Source organism: Cygnus atratus, chromosome 23, assembly GCF_013377495.2.
Source record: "Cygnus atratus isolate AKBS03 ecotype Queensland, Australia chromosome 23, CAtr_DNAZoo_HiC_assembly, whole genome shotgun sequence".
NCBI lineage: Eukaryota > Metazoa > Chordata > Aves > Anseriformes > Anatidae > Cygnus > Cygnus atratus.
In genome coordinates this window covers 4,102,782-4,122,732 of record NC_066384.1, presented here as the reverse complement: position 1 = coordinate 4,122,732, position 19,951 = coordinate 4,102,782, and the positions used below count along the sequence as shown (strand labels likewise).

General features: G+C 60.7%; 1 protein-coding gene across 1 annotated transcript in view; it reads left to right on the top strand.

Moving 5' to 3' along the window:
• The window catches only part of SLC9A1 (solute carrier family 9 member A1), a 30,636-nt gene extending 11,919 nt beyond the window's left edge, over nucleotides 1-18,717 (top strand). Inside the window, 12 exon segments of the mRNA XM_035562312.2 lie at nucleotides 9,593-9,843; nucleotides 9,845-10,054; nucleotides 11,374-11,624; nucleotides 12,085-12,302; nucleotides 12,657-12,859; nucleotides 13,575-13,664; nucleotides 14,067-14,137; nucleotides 14,590-14,763; nucleotides 14,912-15,026; nucleotides 15,452-15,553; nucleotides 15,900-15,972; nucleotides 16,684-18,717. Coding sequence (XP_035418205.1) covers nucleotides 9,593-9,843; nucleotides 9,845-10,054; nucleotides 11,374-11,624; nucleotides 12,085-12,302; nucleotides 12,657-12,859; nucleotides 13,575-13,664; nucleotides 14,067-14,137; nucleotides 14,590-14,763; nucleotides 14,912-15,026; nucleotides 15,452-15,553; nucleotides 15,900-15,972; nucleotides 16,684-17,006 — 2,081 coding nt within the window. The 3' untranslated portion in view covers nucleotides 17,007-18,717.
• Nucleotides 18,718-19,951: the final 1,234 nt, after the last annotated feature.

Below are 19,951 nucleotides of genomic sequence, written 5' to 3'. Positions count from 1 at the left end.
GCATCCCCAAATCCAGCCCTGCACTAAAACACAACCTTGTGTTTTCCTGGTGGGGGGCAGTACATTAATCATCCGTGAGCATTTCTCTGCTGGCGCTGCCTGTGGCTGGGAGGGGGCTGCACCACCAGGGCGTAAAGTTTGGCCCTCCTGTATCCCCCTGGAGCCAGATGACTCCTGCCACGGCTGGTGCGGCCCTCAGCGGAGCCAGCAGCCCTGGGGGAGCCACGTGGGTGCTTCCGAGGAAAGGCAAGGCGCTGGCACCAGGGGCTGGATGAGAGGCACATTCCTGCATGAAGTTGCTGTAGGCGCTGGGTTACCAGAAGAGGCTTTTCCCTTTCCAGGACTCCTCGCCCTGCCCTGCCAAGCTGTTGCGGACTCACGTGGGGTTCATGGGCTGCTCCTCGTGCCCTGAGCCCTTCCCACCAGTGGCCGGCACTGGGATGGAGAGGAGCAGTGCCCCCGGTGCCCTGCAGCGACGGCTGGTTTCACGGCACACCAGACCCGCTCCAGGTATCGCCAGTTCCCTCGGCTGTTGCTCGTCCTAGCAGCCAGAATGCATTAAATGGCTCCATAGAACCTCTCTAAAAGGCTCTGGGCACAGAATAGCACAGCCTCTCACCCCAGGTCGGCTCTGAGCTGTCCTTCTCCTTGTCCCTGGATCCTGCGGTGTGCCAGGCCAGCCGTGCTGATGCTCTGGATCCCATCCTCGGTGCACAAGGGGCACGAGGAGCTCTCACTCAGCATCCTGCTGAGGAGGAAGGCTCTGGCTGCAGCATTTTCTCTATTTACCCCATTGTGAGGCGTGGGCTTTGCTCCCTGAAGGTCCCCAGAGGAGATCTGGGAAAGGCAAGCACGTGTGCTTCCTCCAGCCGCCTCGGGGGTGCAGGATGCCTAGATGTGTCCCCTCCATCGGAGGCTTTGTTAGGGGCTCACGAGCAGGAGCTGGCTGCAAAGTGCTGCTGCAGGAGGATGGTGCAGCTGCCAGGCTCTCAGACTTCACCAGCCCTGCCGCAAAACCCTCGCAAGCCCCTCCTGGCGAGGTGCGGAGACGCCGTAAGCCCTTTGCCTGGGGTGAAGGCCTTCCCTTGATGTAGGTGGTTGTGGAGCTCTCAGGGTTTGAGTCATGCAGGGTTTGACTCCATCAACGTCGTTCTTATCTCCTGCAAAGCGGCAGGGGCCGGGCAGGTCACCTTCTCGTGCACGCTTGCCTCGCCGTAGGCAGACGGGCTGAGCACACAAGCCTAGGCGAGCTGGAGGCTGTGCCAGGCACCTATTGATCTCCTATCACAGCAAACTCCCTTCCCGTCGCCCCCAGTTTGTTTGCAGTGCGAGGGGAAGGGAAGGAAAACAAGGGGCGATTCAGTGGCTGTGCGGTGGGACCGGCTGTTTGAGCAAGGGCTGTGGGATGGTAACGTCAGACCTAAAAAAAATAATAAATAAAGGCTGTATCTGCAGCAAATAGCAACGGGACTTAATGGCTGTTGACTGCCGTGCAGCACCAACATGGTTTCTAGAGGCATATATGTATAATTGAGCTCGTCGTCAAGGTTTGGGAGTCAGCCAGGGCACCTTGTGTTCAGGGGGACGGATCCTGCAGGGATCCAGGCCAGGGGCGGCTTCATCCTGAGCGCTGGGTGGGTGCTGGCCCTGCAGCCCCGCTGCGGGATCTGCATTAACTCAGTGAGTCACGAGAAGCAGTATAAATTAATTAGGTTCCCATTTCTTGGCTTTTCTTCCTAATTAGCGGCAGGAAAATAATGAGGGTTGAACGGAACGTTTTGTTTGATCTGGAGCAAATTGTTCTGCTTGCGAGCTTTTTATGTACCTGTACCTTAAAGAATAGAAGTTAAATGTCAACTTCTAAACAGAAAATGTCATTTTGGAGGGGAAGATCAAAAGATTTCCATTCTGTGCATCGAGGCCATGGGATGCTTTTCTGAAAGGTCTCCCCCAGCCAACACAAATCGTTGCCATCAGCCCGCCGGAGCTGCAGAAGTGTCCTCAGGAGACCTGGACTTGCATGAAAATGCTGCCGGCTCCGTGGCGGAGCAGAGCACGGTTTGTGACCAGCCCCACCGAGCTGCCCGGGCTGGGCAGGCCCCGAGCGAGCCCGTTCGGTGGTGTGCCGGAGGGGTTGGAGGCTCAGGTGGTGACGTTGGAGCCTGGGAGCCGCGATGGATGTAATTTAAGTGCCGTGCTTTTCCCACTTCCCCTTGCAGGGTGACAGGAGCTGTGGCTCTGCTCTATTTTTAGGTGTAAATCACCAGCTCTTTAATTCCTTTGCTGCAAGTTCAATTTTCGTCCCCTTCCCTGGAGACTTCCCCGCTACGTCCGCTAACGGCAGCGGGGCCGGGTGCGTGTGGCTCCGGCTCCTCCCTCCGTGCCCTGCTCCCTGCTCCGTGTGTGCAGGCTGCTCGATGGATCCTCTCCCTTTTACAAGGCAGACAGAGGCCAGACGCACTTAGAGCAGCCATGAGACATCCCGGGAGGAGGCTGTGCTGCAGGCCAGGAGCAATCAGCAAAGCCTGGCTGATCTTTGGACAACGGCAGCGGCGGCGTATGGCCGGGTGCTTCGCTGCTGCGCAGGGGAGAGAGGAGTCCGGCTCCTTTTTTGGAGCTGCGGTCAGGATCTGGGAGCGCAGGACGGGTTATTTCCCCCGGGGGCGGGTTGCAAAATGCTGTCTCGATGGGTTGCAGCTGGGAGCAGAGGGGCTGCCAGCAGCGAGGCCTCGGGGAGCTGCGCTGCTGTGCCGTGGGGACAACGTGGGGAGCCCTTTCCTCGCAGCCCCAGCAGGCAGGACAGCGAGGAGGAACACCAGGGAACTGGAGTCACAGCTGTTTCTACGACCACAGGCTGTGAATCCCCCAAAATCCCCCACGCACCAAGAGAAGGGCTGGCAGAGCGCAGGGACCGGCTCCTTGTCCCCTGCCAGCCCCGTGCCGCGGGGCGGACGTCCCCCGGGACAGCCTTTCCCCGGCATCCCGGTGCTGTGATGGCCCCGTGGGGCAGGGGGGACCCGTGGAGAGGGAGGGAACGCGGGGCCTCAGCAGCACGAGAGGTCTGCTGTGGAAAACGGTTGGCAGGTAAAGCAGGAGCTAATGAGACATCAGCATGGCAGGAGAGCTGGCAGCAGGGCTCTGTTCCTCCATCCACGCGGGGCTTTAGCCCTGCCTGCGGCTTGCTCCTACATCCTCAGCCCTTTGCCACCCCAAAATGCGGAGTACGAAAACCTTCCCCACTGCAGCACCCGATTTTGTGATCCGACGTGCAGGTCTCCTCTGCGAGGGGTTTGGGTTTGCTGGAGGGGGAATTGTGAGAAATCCCCCGCACACCTCTTGGCTCCGAGGTCCCGGTCCTGTCCCCTGGCCTCCCCGTGCAGACACCGCCCGGCTCCGTTCCTCCGGCCCTGGCAGTGCCTCGGCGGGCTGGGAAACGGCTTCGCAAGTGCCCGGCCCCCGTGGCTGGTGACACACGGGTGGCTTCATCTGGGGCTTGCGCAGGAAAGCGTCCATGTGTCGGGGCTCTCCGCAGTTCCCGTGTCACGCGGGAAGGAGCCAGCACCCCCCTGCATCTGTCACCGCCGCGCTGGTGGCTTTGCTGACGGAGCAGGAGCCACCTGGCTGCTGCCAGCCCACTGCCCAGAAGGGTTAAAGCGGCCTTTGGAGGGGCCCTGGCGCTGCTGAGCCACGTGTGCTTCCCACAGCCGGTGCTCTCTGCAGTGTCCTTCAGAAGGGCAGCCCTGCTGAGCGTGCCTGCTCCCCCTCGCTGCCTCCTTCCCGGCCCGGTGCCTTCTCCCTGGGCTTGTCCAGCACCGCTGCACACCCCACAGCACATCCCTGCCCCAGCCACGATGCCACCGGTCCCACCGTGGGGTCCCCGGGGCTGCAGCAAGCGCGGTGGCATGGCCGTGGTGCGTTGGTACATCACTGGGACCTTGCTGCCTCCTCGTCCAGCCTAACCCAGCGCTCACCTCCTTCCTCTCAGCACAAATCTCCCAGGGGGTGGAAGGGCCATGTAATCCCCACCCGATAACCGTGCGGGTTCTCCCCAGGGGCTGCCGCACGCCTGCCGGAGCCTGCAGCAGCTCTCGTAGACTTCTGAAGCCCTGGGAATGGGATGTTTTTGTAACTGGCCTCGTTTCTCGTGCCTCCTCTCAGCTAGCAGACATCCTCCTGGAAGCAGCGTGGCTCTCCCATAAATCTCGGTGCGTGGGCACTCGGGAAGCCGGGGGTGAAGCCGCAGGAGCGTGACATTTAACTGTGAACGTGCCAGCGCCGTGTGCTGCCTCCCCTCGTGGCTGCTGGCGCTCCCGGTGCTGCCCGTGGTGGAGGAGGACCGTGCACAGGTTGGGTTTTGCCCTCCGGAGGGGTTGCGGGTTGGAAACGTGGCCGATCCTCTCCCACACCACACCGGTCCCTGTCCGTGCAAAGCTTTCCTGCAGGAGCTCCGCTCCCCGGCCTCATCTCTCTGCATTCCTCCATCCGCTTGTCGGGCTCCGGCCGAAACACCAGCCAAGCCAAACGTGGGGTGGGTTTCCCTCCACCTTTTCTGCCGCGAAAGGAGGAAATGTTAACCACCAGATTCGACCTGCTTGGGGAGCTCTGCGGGGACGCAATGCCTCGCAGCAATCCGGCTCTGGGATCATGGAGATGAGCGTGTGGCAGCTCTGGGAGCCATTGGGACCCAATAACGCTGGTCCCCAGGGCGGGCACGCCGTGTCCTTGTACCCTGCTGGCATCACCGGGCACTGGGACGTGGGCTGAGGTCGTGCTGGGACCAGTGGTGGAAAACTGGGCTTAGCACTGGGCCACCTGTGGGCGAGCTGAAGGCTGGGCTCGCCTTTGAGTCCTGCCAGCCCCCGGTGCCTCGGGTCTTGGCAAACATCGTGAAAATGGAGCCTGGTGTTTTTTATTTTTGGCTTCTGACCATCAGCAATTTTTAGGGGCTGGGGGAGGTTTGGTGGCTCAGACTCCAGCCATGTCCCTGGGGTGGGAGCTCGTGGCATGGGGCAGGGAAGCACATAAAGGCTTCTCCTTTCTTTCGCCGTAAGCGTTCTTTTAAAGGATTTGATTAAAACACTATTAAAACATTCTTTCTGCACTGCTTTGGGAAAGGTCCTTAAATCAGGGGAGCGCTGCCAGAGCTATGACTAAGCCTGACCTTGGATCCCGTGCCCCACGGAGCTGTACTGCAGCGGCTGGGGTGATGAGAGGGGAGAGCAGTCCAGGGTGGGCGGGATGGGGCAGTGCTGGCGGGCAGGTGACCCCATGGGCACGCCATGCCCGTGGTCCTGGGGGCTTTCTGCTGTGGGACGAAGCTGGGCTGAGCACCAGGAGGTGCTGCTGGTCCCCTTTCACAGCGGGTTCCCAGCTCCCGGAGCAGCTCTCAAGTGGCCTGTGCTTCGAGAGCAGCAAATTGGCCTCTTTTGGCCTGCAGAGAAGATTTCCAAATGGCTGTGAGCAGCTCGGGGCACTCAGATCGCCTCTTTTAGCTGCAATGCAAGAAGCATCGCTTCGGTCAAATGCTCGTGTGGGGTCTGGCTCGCTCGGACAGCTGTGCTCCACGGGTGCTGCCTCTGGGCTGGGTTCCCAGCACCTTTCCCTCCGTATCCCTTCGAGCTGGGGCCTGGGCAGGAGGTGGAGGCAGATTTTGAGTCGTTAGGCAGAGAAGGAGCAGACGCAGTGGGACAGAGCTTATATAATGCCAGGCACGGCACCCGCCCATCCGACAGCGCTGCTGCAACCCAGTTATGGCGAAGGAAGGGAAAAAAAAAAAAAGCATGTAGGTTGGAGTCTCTCCCAGGCTGTTGGGTTGGGAGTAAATATTTACGTGGTGCTGCATCCGTCAGCATCGAGGTCCTTGGGGAAAGCGGCCTGGGTGCCCCCTGGTAGCACACGGAGGGACCTTGAGCAGCTGAGATGGGAGCCTTGTGCCTGCTGGGGCGAGGAGCAGCCCTCGGTTAATCTCTAATACAAAGCACCGTGATTTCCAAACGTCCTTCCTCGACCTTTGTTAACGGTGAGGCTGGAAAACCAGTCTCCCGGCTGGTTTCTGCCCTAACCCAGCCCAGAGCTCGCAGAGTCCCCGTGTTTGCCTTGTTGGGCAGGGGCTGGGCAGTCCCACGCCAGGCAGGGTACGAGCAGGATGCGTGATGCGGACAAGGAACCGTTGGAACAGAAACCATTAACTTGCAGATTTCCCTTTCCGTGTTTGCTTAGGCCGTCGAGGTTGATGTTTACTCAACTGTTCTTGCTTTTAATAGTTTTGATGTTCTTTGATAGCGGAGGAACCGCCTCCGTGGGGTTTGTTTTCCCAAGCAGGACTCACGAGTGGCTGTGCGCGCTCTGGGCTGGGGGTCGCTGTTAGGGCAGGGGGGGAAACGGGGTCTCGGAGGAATTTCCTCCTGATGGGGCTTGCAGAAACCCAGAGGTGCTTCTCCATCTGTCTGTCGGAGACCGGGCTGCCTTGTCCCCTCTGCTCCCACAGGACTTGGTGGCTCAGGGTGTCCTGGCAGCGGCGTGATGGGTGCTGCATACATCTGGTGTCCGAGCAGCCTCTCCATCCGTGCCCCTCTCTTGTTAGGGCACCTCCTCTTGTGCCAGCAGCATGAGGCAGTGCTCTCCCCGCTGGGGTTCCCACTGGGACCTTGCACAGATGCAGCCTCCTGCCCTCTTGCTGCAGCAAAAAGCAGTTGGTGCTTAAAGCAGGATGGAAAAAAAAAAAAAAAAAAAAGGAGTGCTGCAGGTCTTGCTGTGCCTGCCCTGCTTCTGAGCTCCTGCTGGGTTTGCACTGGAGGCAGAGGAGGGGTTTGCAGCACACACAGAGGAGAGCTGCAGTAGATGAGTCCCAGTTTGTGCAGAGCCATGATATTTGTGCCAGGTAGCGAGGGAAGAGGGAGAGGAGGGTGGCAGCAGGTACCCGGCACGGCTCAGCCTTGGCAAATAACCCTTCACCAAAACCTTGGCAGCTGGGAGCAGGAGCAGGAGGTTTCCATAAGGCTCAATCCACTTCCCTCTTCGCTGGATGTGTCCGTGCCACGTGCAGCATCCTGCTGCAGCCTCCCTTTTGTTCCAGGAGAGAAATGCAGAGGCAGATCTGGGGTCTGGCCGCTTCCCCCTGCCTCACCTGGGTCCCTCGCAGCCAGAGCTCGGCTGCATTTCTCCCCACTAACGTCCCTGTCCCCGACACGGGGTGCCAGCCTGGCACTGGGAGCAGCATCCCTGCAGGATCCCAGCAACAGATTGGTGCCGAGGAGCTTTCAAGCGCTCTAAAAATACTCAGCGGGGAAAGTGGGGAGCGAAAATGGCTGAGATTCAGCGAAATCAGAGGCATAATTAACATGCAGCCCATGTGAATGTATTTTTAGGGGCCTACAAAAAGGCTCTAAAACATTGAATTCACATCAGCACGCGAATGTTCCAGTTTAATGGGATCCTGGGGCCTGTGGGGAAGAAGTGAGAGATGCTTAATTGTCAGTGTTTGTGTTTTATTCATGACTGAACGTACCCAGCAAGCGAAAACCAATTTGCTGCAGGCTTCTCGCTGCTTGTGTAGCTTTAAACTTTATTCCGGCCAGGGATGGCATATGCTGAGACATGCGATTGCCCAGTGTGCTAGAAGTGCCGGTTGTTTCCAATGAGCTGTGCTAGGAAAAGGGATTATCACCTCCCCTCTGGCTTGGGCCACAGCTGTCCCCCTTGTGTGCGACCGTCCGGCACCGCGGGGCCCCTTGGCTTTGAGCTTTGGGGTGCTCAGCACTTGCGTGGGCTCCAGGGGGGGCTGGGGACTGAATTAAAATCCCATGGGGGTAAATCAGGAACTGTATCCAGTCCGGGCATCCCTGAGTGCGGATGGCCGGACACTGGCAGAGTGTGTGGAGGAAGCTCGGGCACGTCCCCTCGTGCCCACACCTCGCCAGGGCTGCAGCAGCCCCTTCTGGAAGAGATTTCAGGGGGGCCACGACTGCCCCGCTCCCCTCGTCCCTGGGACACTTTGCTCAGGGCAGGTTGAGCCCCGTGGCAGTGCAGGGAGCGCAGGCCTCCTGCCCATACGGTGCTGCTGCCACAAAGCTGAGATAGAAACCGGGCTCCTTGCCCCTCGCCACAAAACCCGAGACCTTCCCGAGCCTCCTGCGCTGTGCCGAGGCCGTGGCCAGCCCCTCTGGGGGCTCCGGGTGTCATGAACCCTCCAGCCTCTGCGGTGCCAGGCTTGCAACTGGACAGCAATTGGAGGTCTGCTCCTGTCCTTGGAGCTGACTCACTACAGGGCCTTAGGGGAGGCACGGGGGAAGCTTTTCCCTCCCCAGCCCTATTTGCGCGGCGCCGTCCCCGCTGCACAGGTGGAGGACAGATGAGCCGGCACCGGGGCGCAGCCGTTGTCCTGTGGGCTCGGGGAAGGTGAGGGCTCGCCGCCAGCAGAGCAGCTCCGGGTCGGTGATGTGCTGGTGGCAAGGCGCCTGCCTCAGGAGGGAGGTTTTTATTTATTTTTTTATTTTTTTTAATCTGCTGTGAAACGATGTGCAGATGGCACAGCCGCGCAGCCGGAAGGAACTGAGGAACGTCAGGGATGCCAAGTCAGGGTTCCTTATTTTAAACCGATTCCCCTGCCAGGGAACAAATGTGCCTCACTTCAAAATAATAATTATAAATCCTGGGAGGGTATCCAGGGAACCTCTGGCCCCAAATCCTTCTGTGGGTATCGGTGCATCGGAGGAAGCGCCGCTTTGCCCAGCGTTGTGCTGCCTGCCATGTCGGGTGCCCACGTCGCTGCGGGATGTTTGGTGGCTGGGTGGTGTGCCCGTGGGTCGTGGCTGGCTCAGAGACCTGCATCTGGGGTCAAGCTTTGGTTCAAAAGGGAATAAAGAGCTCTGCCTTACCTTGCACCCCAGGGAACAGCTCTGCTCCGCAGAGATATGGCCCACCCGCCTCTGTGCCCCTGTCTGCGGGGACGGCAGGCATCGCTGCAGCGTGCCACGTAAAACTTCCCTGCTTGCTCCCGAAGCTGGCAGGAGGAGGAACAAGGAGCTGCTCAAATTGCTGCCCTCAGAACCCCCCAGCACCCGCTCCAATCCTGCCGCGTGCTCAGGGCGAGGCACGGAGCGGCTCGGGTAGGAGCCGGGCACCAGGGGACGGGGACGGCGCTGCCGCCTCCTGCCAAAGCCTGTAACGGCATCCGTGTGGGCAGCCTGCCGTCTGACGGGTGAGAAATGCCAGTGCCTACGTGCGCTCGGGATTAGTAACTCTGCCGGGAAGAGCTGGGGCCAGCGGCAGCTTGTGTGAGAACCGCCTATGCTGCAGGCGGCTGGCGCAGGGGCTGGGGGGCCCCAGAGACCCCAGGCAGCAGCCACCAGGTGTTGGGCTGGGGCTCTGCTGTGTTCTGGCCTGAGAAAAAACAATGCCCTGGGTGTGTGAGCCTGGTGGAGCTGTAATTTCCGCTTTACAGCTTGGGAGCATGGGGAAAAAGGCGGTTAGAAGGGGAAACTGAGGCACGCAACGAGTGCGGGGGGGGCTGGAACTGGCCCCTCGCTCCCACAGGGGCGCCCTCCCTCCGATCCTGTACCCAACGTGTGCCTTGCTCTCTCCTTCCCTCCAGGTTTCCACGTCATCCCCTCGGTGTCCAACATCGTTCCCGAGAGCTGCCTGCTCATCGTGGTGGGCCTCCTGGTCGGCGGGCTCATCAAAGGGGTGGGCGAGAAGCCCCCCATCCTCAGGTCCGAGATCTTCTTCCTCTTCCTCCTCCCGCCCATCATCTTGGACGCCGGCTATTTCCTCCCCCTGCGCCAGTTCACCGAGAACCTGGGCACCATCCTCATCTTCGCCGTGGTGGGGACGCTCTGGAACGCTTTTTTTCCTGGGCGGGCTGATGTACGCCGTGTGCCAGATCGGCGGCAGCGGCCTCAACCACATCGGCCTCCTGGCCAACCTCCTCTTCGGCAGCATCATCTCGGCTGTGGACCCGGTGGCCGTGCTGGCCGTCTTTGAGGAGATCCACATCAACGAGCTGCTGCACATCCTGGTCTTCGGGGAGTCCTTGCTGAACGACGCCGTCACCGTCGTAAGTGGAGGTGGTGGGGCAGAGCCCAGGGGCTGGACGAGGGGACGGGGTTTTGCTTTGGAGTGACACCAGGACTGGCACGGACGGGATCATGCGAGCTCCGAGGTGGCTCCTGCCGGGCCGCGTAGCTCTTGCTTGCTTCTAACCTTTTGCAGGTGCAGAGCTAAATATAGCAGCCTAAAACACCGCAGAGGTGGTTTAAGGTGAAACTTTTTGCTTGGCAGACTCGGGGAGCCAAGAGCACGTGCCCAGCCAGCTACTGCATCTCGGTGATGAGCCCGGAGCCCTGCTGCCCGCTCTGCTCCCTCGCTACAAGGCGAGGGGACATGCAGGGAGGGGACCAAGGGACGCTGCTTTCCTGGGCCCCTTGTGCAGGGACCCTGCCTGTCCGCCCAGCGGAGGCGAGCAGGAGCACAGAGGGGGCTGTGCTGGTTCCAAAGGACGTCTGTGTCCAGTTGCTGGTGCGCCTGTCAGCCTGGTGTCCTCCTCTCTGCTGTGCTGACCTCTAAATTTATGTCTAGCGCACTGCTTTTTCCTGGCTCTTCTCCCATATCCCATCTGTCTGCTTCAGGGCTGGCTGCTCGGCGTGCTGCACAGGGTGAGGAGGAATGCACTGTCCCAGCACAGGGCTTTTCCCAGCCGTTTTTTCTCCCCTTTTGGCTGGGGGCTCCCTGCAGGGTCTGAGTCCTCGCTCTCATCCCTGGGGAACGCTTTTGCCTTCTGCTGTCACATCTGTCCCTGCCCATGCCCAAGGAATCAGCTTTGGCAGGCTGGAGCTGGCGCCTTGCCCTCTCACCACTTCAAGTATCCTTGCGGGATGCTCAGAAACCAGTGTCCCCCTCCTGACACCTTGGCTTTACTTTAAAAAAGTAAAATTTTACTTTACTGATTTTACTTTGAAATCTCTCAAATAAATGCATTGGGGGTGGGAGATGCAGCCCAGGGTGGGCTCCTCGTTGCCCTTTTAGCAGCAAACCAGCAAAAAGGTTTGGGCTGTTCTCCGTGCTGAGCAGGGCAGGCTTTTCTCCCCATGTGGCTGTTGGGGGTCCCCCAGCCTGGATCCGTCCTGTTGGGAAGCAGGAACAGTCTCTTGCTGGCTCATCCTTGACCGAAGCCCCTCCTGGGTCAGTGCTGGGGAGCAGAGCTGTCCCGGACACGTGTCCAGCTGCACCGTGTCCCTGCAAGCCATGGAGGATGGGGAGCTGCCCCCCATGGGGCTGTGTCTGTGTGGATGCTGTCCCTGAGCAGATCTCCTCCGAGGTGAGGGTGTCTGTTGGCAGCAGGGCAGCCTGAAACCCCCTCTCCCTTCTCATCCCCAGGTCCTCTACCACCTTTTCGAGGAGTTTGCCAACTTTGAGCAGGTGACCATTATCGATATCATCCTCGGCTTCCTCAGCTTCTTCGTGGTGTCACTGGGTGGCGTCTTCGTGGGCGTCATTTATGGGGTGATTGCTGCCTTCACCTCCCGCTTCACCTCCCACATCCGAGTCATCGAGCCCCTCTTCGTCTTCCTCTACAGCTACATGGCCTATCTCTCTGCTGAGCTCTTCCACCTCTCTGGCATCATGGCGTGAGTTGGGCACGGGTGGGATGAGATGCCCTCCTGTCCCCAGGGCAGGACCCCATTTTCGGAGGATTTACTCTGGTGTAACCACATCTCTGTGGCGGTCCCAGCACACCCAGTGCGTGCCCGATGAGGGCCAGAGGTGTGTTTGGGCCAGGTTATGCATGAAGGCAGATGAGGGAAGAGACTGTCCTGAGCTGTCCCACGGATCCCAAAGCACTGGCAGCCCGTTTCCCATTCTTCTGGGCACGTGGTAGCGGGCAGGGCCTGCTGAGCGCTCAAAATGCCATGGTTTTGTGCTTCCTGGCTCCAATGCTCATTCCTGCCCTACTAGGGGGAAGGAGAAGCCTTGTGTTGTCTTCCCTGGAGGCCTTGGATAATTGCTGGTGTCTCACAAGCCCTGTCCTGCAGGGCCAGGGCTTGGGACTGTCCCCATGGCTGCTGAGTGCCCTGACCTTGCCCCTAGGCTCATCGCCTCCGGCGTGGTCATGCGGCCCTACGTGGAAGCCAACATCTCCCACAAGTCCCACACCACCATCAAGTATTTCCTCAAGATGTGGAGCAGCGTGAGCGAGACCCTCATCTTCATCTTCCTGGGTGTCTCCACTGTGGCCGGCCAGCACTACTGGAACTGGACCTTTGTCATCAGCACGCTGCTCTTCTGCCTCATCGCGAGGGTTTTAGGTGAGGTCCCGCTGTGAGGACAAGGTCCTTGGGGTCGCTCCTGGCTCCTGGGCTCCCTCCAGGGCTACAAGGTCCTAGTGTGCCTCGCTGGGGAGACTGGGGTTGACTGGTGGAGCACTGCTCCACCGTGGGCATTGGACCTTGCTGGTGCTTGGCTTTGCAGAAAGATGGGGTGAGGCCAACTCTCTACTAGACATGGGGTTGGGATGAGCAGGAGAGCACCCACCTGCACCTGTGGCCCTGAGGGTATGACACTGCTCTGGCCTTCAAGCTGGGCTCTGGGAGGGGGGCTTCTTCAGGACTGGGGGCATCCTTCACCATCTGCTCACCTGAGGTCCTGCCCCACTCCCCCAGGCGTCCTGGTCCTCACCTGGTTCATCAACAAGTTCCGAATTGTGAAGCTGACGCCGAAGGACCAGTTCATCATTGCCTACGGGGGGCTGCGGGGAGCCATCGCCTTCTCCCTCTGCTACCTCCTCGACTACGAGCACTTTGACATGAGGGACATGTTCCTCACGGCCATCATCACGGTGATCTTCTTCACGGTCTTCGTGCAGGTTGGTGGCTCGCAGGTGGTCGTGCTGTGGTTACAGAGGGGCAGCGGGCCGTGTGGGGGCATGGAGAGCAAGGAGCATGGCCACAGCCTCTGCCACTGTCCCCTCTTTGGTTTGCAAAGCTCTTCAGGCTCACAAGTGACGCCAGCAGCACAGAGCCCTGAGGTTCAGCTGTGCTGAACCCAGCCAGCTCCTGCCGGGCACCTTAACCTTCATGGCGGGGAGAGGCCTAACCTCCCTAGGGAAGGGTTACAAAGATGGTGAAGGGCCTAGGGGGGAAGATGTACGAGGAGCGGCTGAGGTCACTTGGCCTGTTCAGCCTGGAGAAGAGGAGGCTGAGGGGAGGCCTCATGGCGGCCTGCAGCTTCCTCACAAGGCGGAGCAGAGGGGCAGGCGCTGGTCTGTTCTCTTTAGTGACCAGTGGTAGGACCCAAGGGAATGGTGTCAAGCTGCGACAGGGGAGGGTCAGGCTGGATATCAGGAAGAGGTTCTTCACTGAGAGGGTTGTTGGGCACTGGAACCTGGGCTCCCCAGGGACACAGTCACGGCACCAAGCCTGCCAGAGTTCAAGAAGCATTTGGACTGTGCACTTAGTCCTCTGGTCTGAATTTTTGGATAGACCTGTATGGAGCCAGGAGTTGGGCTCGATGACCCTTGTGGGTCCCTTCCAACTCGGGATATTCTATGATTCTGTGATTCTTCCTGCCCCATTCCCTAGGGCATGACCATCCGGCCCTTGGTGGACCTGCTGGCTGTGAAGAAGAAGCAGGAGACGAAGCGCTCCATCAACGAGGAGATCCACACGCAGGTAACCCGCTGCACCCGGCCTTCCCACATGCCTCTCTCTGCCGCCTTACCCCTCTTCGCCTTCTGCTTCTGTCACCTCCACTGCTGTAACCAGGCAGGTTTACGGAGCGGGAGCTGCCCCTAAGTCGGTGCCCGAGGTAAGGGGGGATGGAGCAAGGGGCTGTCCGCCGTATGTGTCGCCCAGTGCCTGCTCTGACCTGGACCTTCCCTCCGCCTAGCGGAGGTAGTGCAGCAGACAGGCTATGTAGGACCGTGCTGCCCTTCTTTGGCCCATCCTGGCCCCACGGCCCCAATTTTACACCCTGTTGAGTACCATCACCCCTGGGGCAGCGGGCATCAGGGTGGTGGGGAGAGGCAGGCAGCAGCCCTGCAAGCTGCCCACGCCCTGGGCCTTCTCTTCTAGTTCTTGGATCACCTTCTGACGGGGATTGAGGATATCTGTGGCCACTATGGGCATCACCACTGGAAAGACAAGTGAGTGTGGAGCTTCTGTGGCTTGGGGGACCTGGGGGTGACGTGGGGAAAGATTTGAATGGCCACCTAGCAGGATGCCCCAGCCCAAGGCCAGGGTTTTCCCCAGGCTGGAGTAGCAGCACAAGTTCCCTCCCTGATGAATTACGGCCCTGGGTTGAGGGTGAGTGTGGCTGCGGGGCTGCACCCCTTTGTCACACCACAAAATGCTCACAGCAGTGTGGGAACAGCTGGTGGCCAGTCCCTGCAGGAGCTCAGGTCTGTCCACTGTCAGTAGGAGCAGTGGTGTGGTGTTTTGGAGGCTGCCTGGTTCTGGAGGGGTTCCTGACCCGTGCTTGTGGGAAATGATCCATCTTCTGCTGGCCTCAGCAGGAGAGCAGGGAGCAGGGAGCGGGTGCTGAGGTGGGGGGAGGAATGACGTATCGTCCTTCTTCTTCCCCCGTGTCCTCGGGAAGGCTGAACCGCTTCAACAAGAAGTACGTGAAGAAGTGCCTGATTGCAGGGGAGCGCTCCAAGGAGCCCCAGCTCATCGCTTTCTATCACAAGATGGAGATGAAGCAGGCAATCGAGCTGGTGGAGAGCGGGGGTTTGGGCAAGATCCCCTCTGCTGTCTCCACAGTCTCTATCCAGTGAGTTCCCCAGCCCTGGCCATGATGAACCTCCCAGGGGCCCTGGCTACGGGGTGAACACTCCCAGTTTGTGGCTGCAGGGCAAGCAGCCGTTCAGCCCTGCCATGAGCTGTCACACTGTGACTCTGAATCCTCTCTGTCCTTGCAGGAACATCAACCCCAAGACCCTGCCCGCGGAGCGCGTCATTCCAGCCCTGTCCAAGGACAAGGAGGAGGAGATCCGGAAAATCCTTCGCAATAACCTGCAGAAAACCAGGCAGAGGGTAAGGCATGACCCTGCACGGTGCCTCTGCACCCTGTGTGCCCCTTTTGCTTCCCTGGGGGTGGCCAGCTCAACTTCAGCCAGAAACCCTCGGGTCCAGGTCTGCACTTCTGCCAGGGTGTCCCTGAGCTCAGCCCTTTGTGTTCTTAGTCTGGCTTTCTCTCCCCAAGAGGCTTTTTCTCGTGGGACAATGCTGAAGAGGAGGCTGACTTGTTGTCTGAGCCTGGTGTTTAAACCCTTGCTGGGTCACGGTGGCTCAGGATCGGGCACCCCATGCTAATGTACAAGGGATGAGCCACCAAACTGCTTGGACGCTCTGTGCCCACTGGTGGCTGTTTCATCCCATCCCTAAGGGAAATGATATGACCTTTCTTTGCCTTTCTGCAAGGTTTTTAACCCATCTCCTTTTCTTGGGCATTTTCCCAGTTGCGATCCTACAACCGGCACACGCTTGTGGCCGACCCCTATGAGGAAGCCTGGAACCAGATGCTCCTGCGGAGGCAGAAAGCCCGGCAGATGGAACGAAGGGTATGGAGGGGACGCTGGGGCAGGGATGCTGCTGCAGGACGGGGAGGACAGGAAGGTGGACAGGGCTTCCCAGCCTGGGAAGGACAGCGGTGTCCTGCATGGGGAGGAGGCTGCGTTCAGCTGACAGTGGGTATCTGCCCTCTGATCATCCCAACATGAAGGCAGGCTCACAACAAGTCCTTGCAGCACGGGTGGGAGGATGCGTGCGTTTGTTCTCTGCGTGCTGACGTTGCTTCTTGCTCGTCCCTGTGGCCTGGGGTCTTGGAAGGCTTCCCCTTCCCTGTTCATCCCGGCCACTCACCTGGAGGCAGCCCCTCACGCTGCCTTCCCTGCGCTCTGATTGCAGCAGGCGAACTACCTGACGGTGCCGGCTCACAAGCTCGACTCGCCCACGATGTCCCGGGCTCGCATAGGCTCAGGTAGGGTGGCGCTGAGCTGCTGCGGAAGCGTCGCTGTCGGTGTCACGCTGAGCACCACTGACACTTGGGTGCTGAGGCACTCGGAGTCTGAGCCGTCCTGTGTCCCCTCTGTCCCTCTGCCAGCTCTCCAACCCGGATTGCCCAGAGTTCATCTTACCTTGTCCCTACAGCCATATTTCCCAGCCCTGTCTCTCCCTGTCCGTTCTCGATCTCTGCCGGGGAGAGGAGCAGGAGTTCCCAACACCCAGACCTTCCCCTGTCCTCCTGGCTTCTCCATCACACATTTACTTTGCCATCTTTGTCTCTCTTCTGCCCTGTATGTCCTTCCCTCCGCTTTTGGGGACAGCTTGGAGGAGAGGAGCCTGAGTGTAACCCGCTCGGCGTGACGCGGCACTGCACTGCTTTGGTGCTTGCTGAGACGGTGTTTTATCACCAGAGGGCAGCTTCTCCCTGTGCAAACCCTGCAGTCCTGGGCAGCAGGGCTGCTGCCTTTCCAAATAGCATGTGGAGATGGGAAAAAGGGCTTAAACAGCGTCTCGGAAACTAGAGGGAGTGAGCCCAGGGGTCCAGACCCCAATCACGTGGAGTGCATTATAGCTGGAGGTCCCCGACATCCCCCTTCCCTGCTGGAACCCCCCAGGTTGACCCAATTTGTTCACGACCAGCACGACGTGAGCTGGGCTCTGCCTGACACCTCTCTGCCCCCCACAGATCCACTGGCCTACGAACCCAAACCGGACTCGGAGAACCTGCCCATCATCACCATCGACCCGGCCTCCCCGCAGTCCCCGGAGTCCATGGACCTGTCGAATGAGGTGCCCAAGGGCTGCGGCGGCCTGCCGCCCTCGCCCGAGGAGGATGAGGAGGGGCTGGTGATGCGGGTGAAGGAGCCTTCCTCCCCGGGCACTGACGATGTCTTCACCCCGGGGACCAGCGACAGCCCCAGCAGCCAGCGGATGCTGCGGTGCCTGAGCGACCCAGGGCCTCGGCCGGAGCCGGAGGAGGGGGAGCCCTTCATCCCCAAGGGGCAGTAGCAGCAGGCGCGTGAAGCCTCGCGCGTCTCCGTCTGGTTTCTCTCTCTCTCTTCGTTTGTTCTTCCCTCTTTGACCCCCCCCCCCTACCTTTTTGGTTCCTCTATCACTACACGCTGGGTTCTGGAAGGAGAGACCGTCCCAGATGGACGGGGACTGCCCCCACGGCTCTGCCCAGCAAGCCATGGACCGGCCCCAAGGAGCAGGATGGAGCCCCTGGGACGGTCGGCGGTGGAGGGGACGGGGCACCCAGCACCGCCTGCCTGCTGTGCCCTGGGGGTGACGGACAATCTCCCAGGGCCTGGGACTTGTCAGGCCTCGGCAGGGCTTCCCCAGAGGCTGCCCCCAGCGCCGCCCCCACCTGCGTTGACTCAGGACCAGCGAGCGGCTCCTCAGGGTGGCTCTGGCAAGCGCAGCGTGGGCTCTGGCTGGAGAATTCGGGGTGTCCACGGGGCCTGCCTCGCAGCACGGCTTTGCCTCTCCTTTGCTTCGCTTTTTATCTGCCTCCTCGCCTCGATTCTGGAGCGGAGAGCTTGGAGGGGGGAGCCAGGCTCCGCTCGGGGGCTGGGGCACAGACCACCTCCCTCGGCAGCCTCCCGGGGACCGCAGGCTCATGTCGGCGTCCCCTTGCCTTGGCTGCTTCCCCTGCGGGGCTGGCTGCTGCCCGGGAACACCTCCTCCAGCGCTGCATTTCACGCCGGGTCTTGTTAAATTAAATATCCTATAGCCATGCAAGGGGGACCCGGCTCCCCTCTCGCTCTGAGTGGCCCTGCAAGCATGGGCCTCAATGCCTCTCGTCTCCTGGAGCTGCTACCTGTCACCCAGCCCTTCGGGGACCCCGCTGCGAGCCGCCACCGAGTGCCCTGGAGGCCTCTGAGCCGTGGCGAGCACCTCCTGCTGCCCTCGCCTGCCCGGCAGCACGGCTCCGGCCCCGTGCACGACCCCTTAAAATCCCATGCAGGGGGCAGAGACAGCACCGGGTGCTCCTTAACCAAAGACAGCCTCCGGGTTCGACGTCCGCGGGGAGGTGGCGTGCGGATGATTGTATTTTCTACACGGTTTGGATGTTTTCCCTTCCCCCACGACCAAGAGGAGCTCGGGAAGAGCTGGGGACCGGCTCCTGCTGCTCACCCAGCACGGGGGCACAGCGGGGCCGGGAGCTGGCAGGAGGGGGCCAGCTGGGGGTGCTGAGGGTCCTGAGCTTGGAACGAGCCCCGAGACTTTGCTGGGAGGGAGCGTTGGGTGTTCAGGTGGCTCGCAGCCCTCCCTGGGCTCAGGACCATCCCGCATCGTGCTCAAGCATGTCATCTTGTCCCCCGTGTGCCGCCTGGCCCCCACCACGTGCCATGGGGTGCTCAGCACCCCGGGGGGGGCCAGAGCTGCCTCCCCTTCCTCGTGCCGTGCCTTGTCACGCATCGTCCCTGTCCTGCTGCCTTCGTGCGCGCCCGTCCCAGGACCCCCGGGCCTTGCCTCGTGCCTGGCCCCGGGGTCTGGCATCCGCGCGGCTTCCTCCCGCTGGGGCGAGCGCCCGCCGTCGCTGTCTGTGTGTGCCTGCGTGCCCTGCTCTGTCTCCAGGAGGAAAAAAAAAATAAAAGCAATGAAAATTCTCTTGTATAAAAAGGAAAAAAGAAAGAAAAAAAAAACACACACACATGTAAAGAGAATCTCGTTTGTTTTTTTTTTCATGAATATTCTAATAAATTAATGTTAATTTTTTGTGTTTTCTTTCCGGCTGTTTGGACTCCTGCCCCTGCCGCGGGGCACCAGCCGTGTCTCGAGGGGCAGCTGCAAGACCTCAGCCCGTTCTTGAGTCACTGTGGGGGTGGTGGGTCCATCCCTCACCTTCCCACCGGGCTCTGGGGGCCCTGCGGGGCAGCGACAGGCTCATGCCAGCCCCGATGCGTCGCTGCTTGTCCCAGCACCCATGGGTGACGGCACCGGGCGCGTCCCGCAGCGGCAGGGCTGTCCCGCACCCGCAGCTCTTGCAGCACGAGCCAGCTCCGTCAGCACAAAGGATCCCGAAGGCAAACCCAGCCCCGATCTCCTCATCTGGGTGCTGGACATCACCGAGCCCTGGAGGAAGCCTCGAGGTGTTGGTGGTGCCCATCCCGGTGCATTGTCCCCGCGCTGTCCCCAGGGAGGAAGGACAGACCCTGCGGCAGGGCATGGCCGAGCCCACGCTCCCCTGTCTCGGATCCGTGCCCAAATTCCTGCCCTCGGCTCACCCTCCTGGCCTGGGGAGCTGTGCTGGGGCAGCGGCTCTGCTCTGGGGGCATGAGGTGCCCGGTGCTGGCTGCTGTCCCCCAGGGTTGGGGACATGGGGACGCCTCCTGCCCCACTGAGCAGGGCTCCGTGCCCCGCCGGCTAGAAGCCAGCTGGGTCTCTCTGGCTGCCCAAACTGTGCAGGACGAGGCCCTCCTGTAAACCCTGGGAGCAGTGGGGACGTCTGATTTGTGCTCCCAACGTCCCTCCTCTTTTGTTTTGTGTTTGTAATTGGGATGGGGAAGCGCAGGGCTGGCGTCAGGCCGTGTCGGGGAACAGGGAACGTGTCACCCGCCTGGTCGGGCTGGTCGGGAGCCTGTGATTAACACAGGGCCCGGGGGACCGCTCTGGGCCCTGCTGCTGGGGAAGCTGGCACGGCCATGGGGCTACCAGCACGGCCATAGGGCTACCAGCACAGCCACGGGGCCACCAGCACGGCCATGGGGCCACAACACATCCAGTGCTCACGGTCAGGAGTGGGGGGTCCCCAGCTCCCTGCTCAGGACCCGCACCCTTCACCCAGCTGGGCACTGGGGGACGATTCCCCCATCCCCAGAGCAGGGCCACGCACCAGCCCCGGCCCTGAAGCCCCCATCCCACGGGGCGCCCTCTCCCCCCCGAGAAGCCCCTGGCTTTTAGGCGGCCATAACTCGAGCGTGTTTCACCGCTGCGCATTAAAGCTCTGA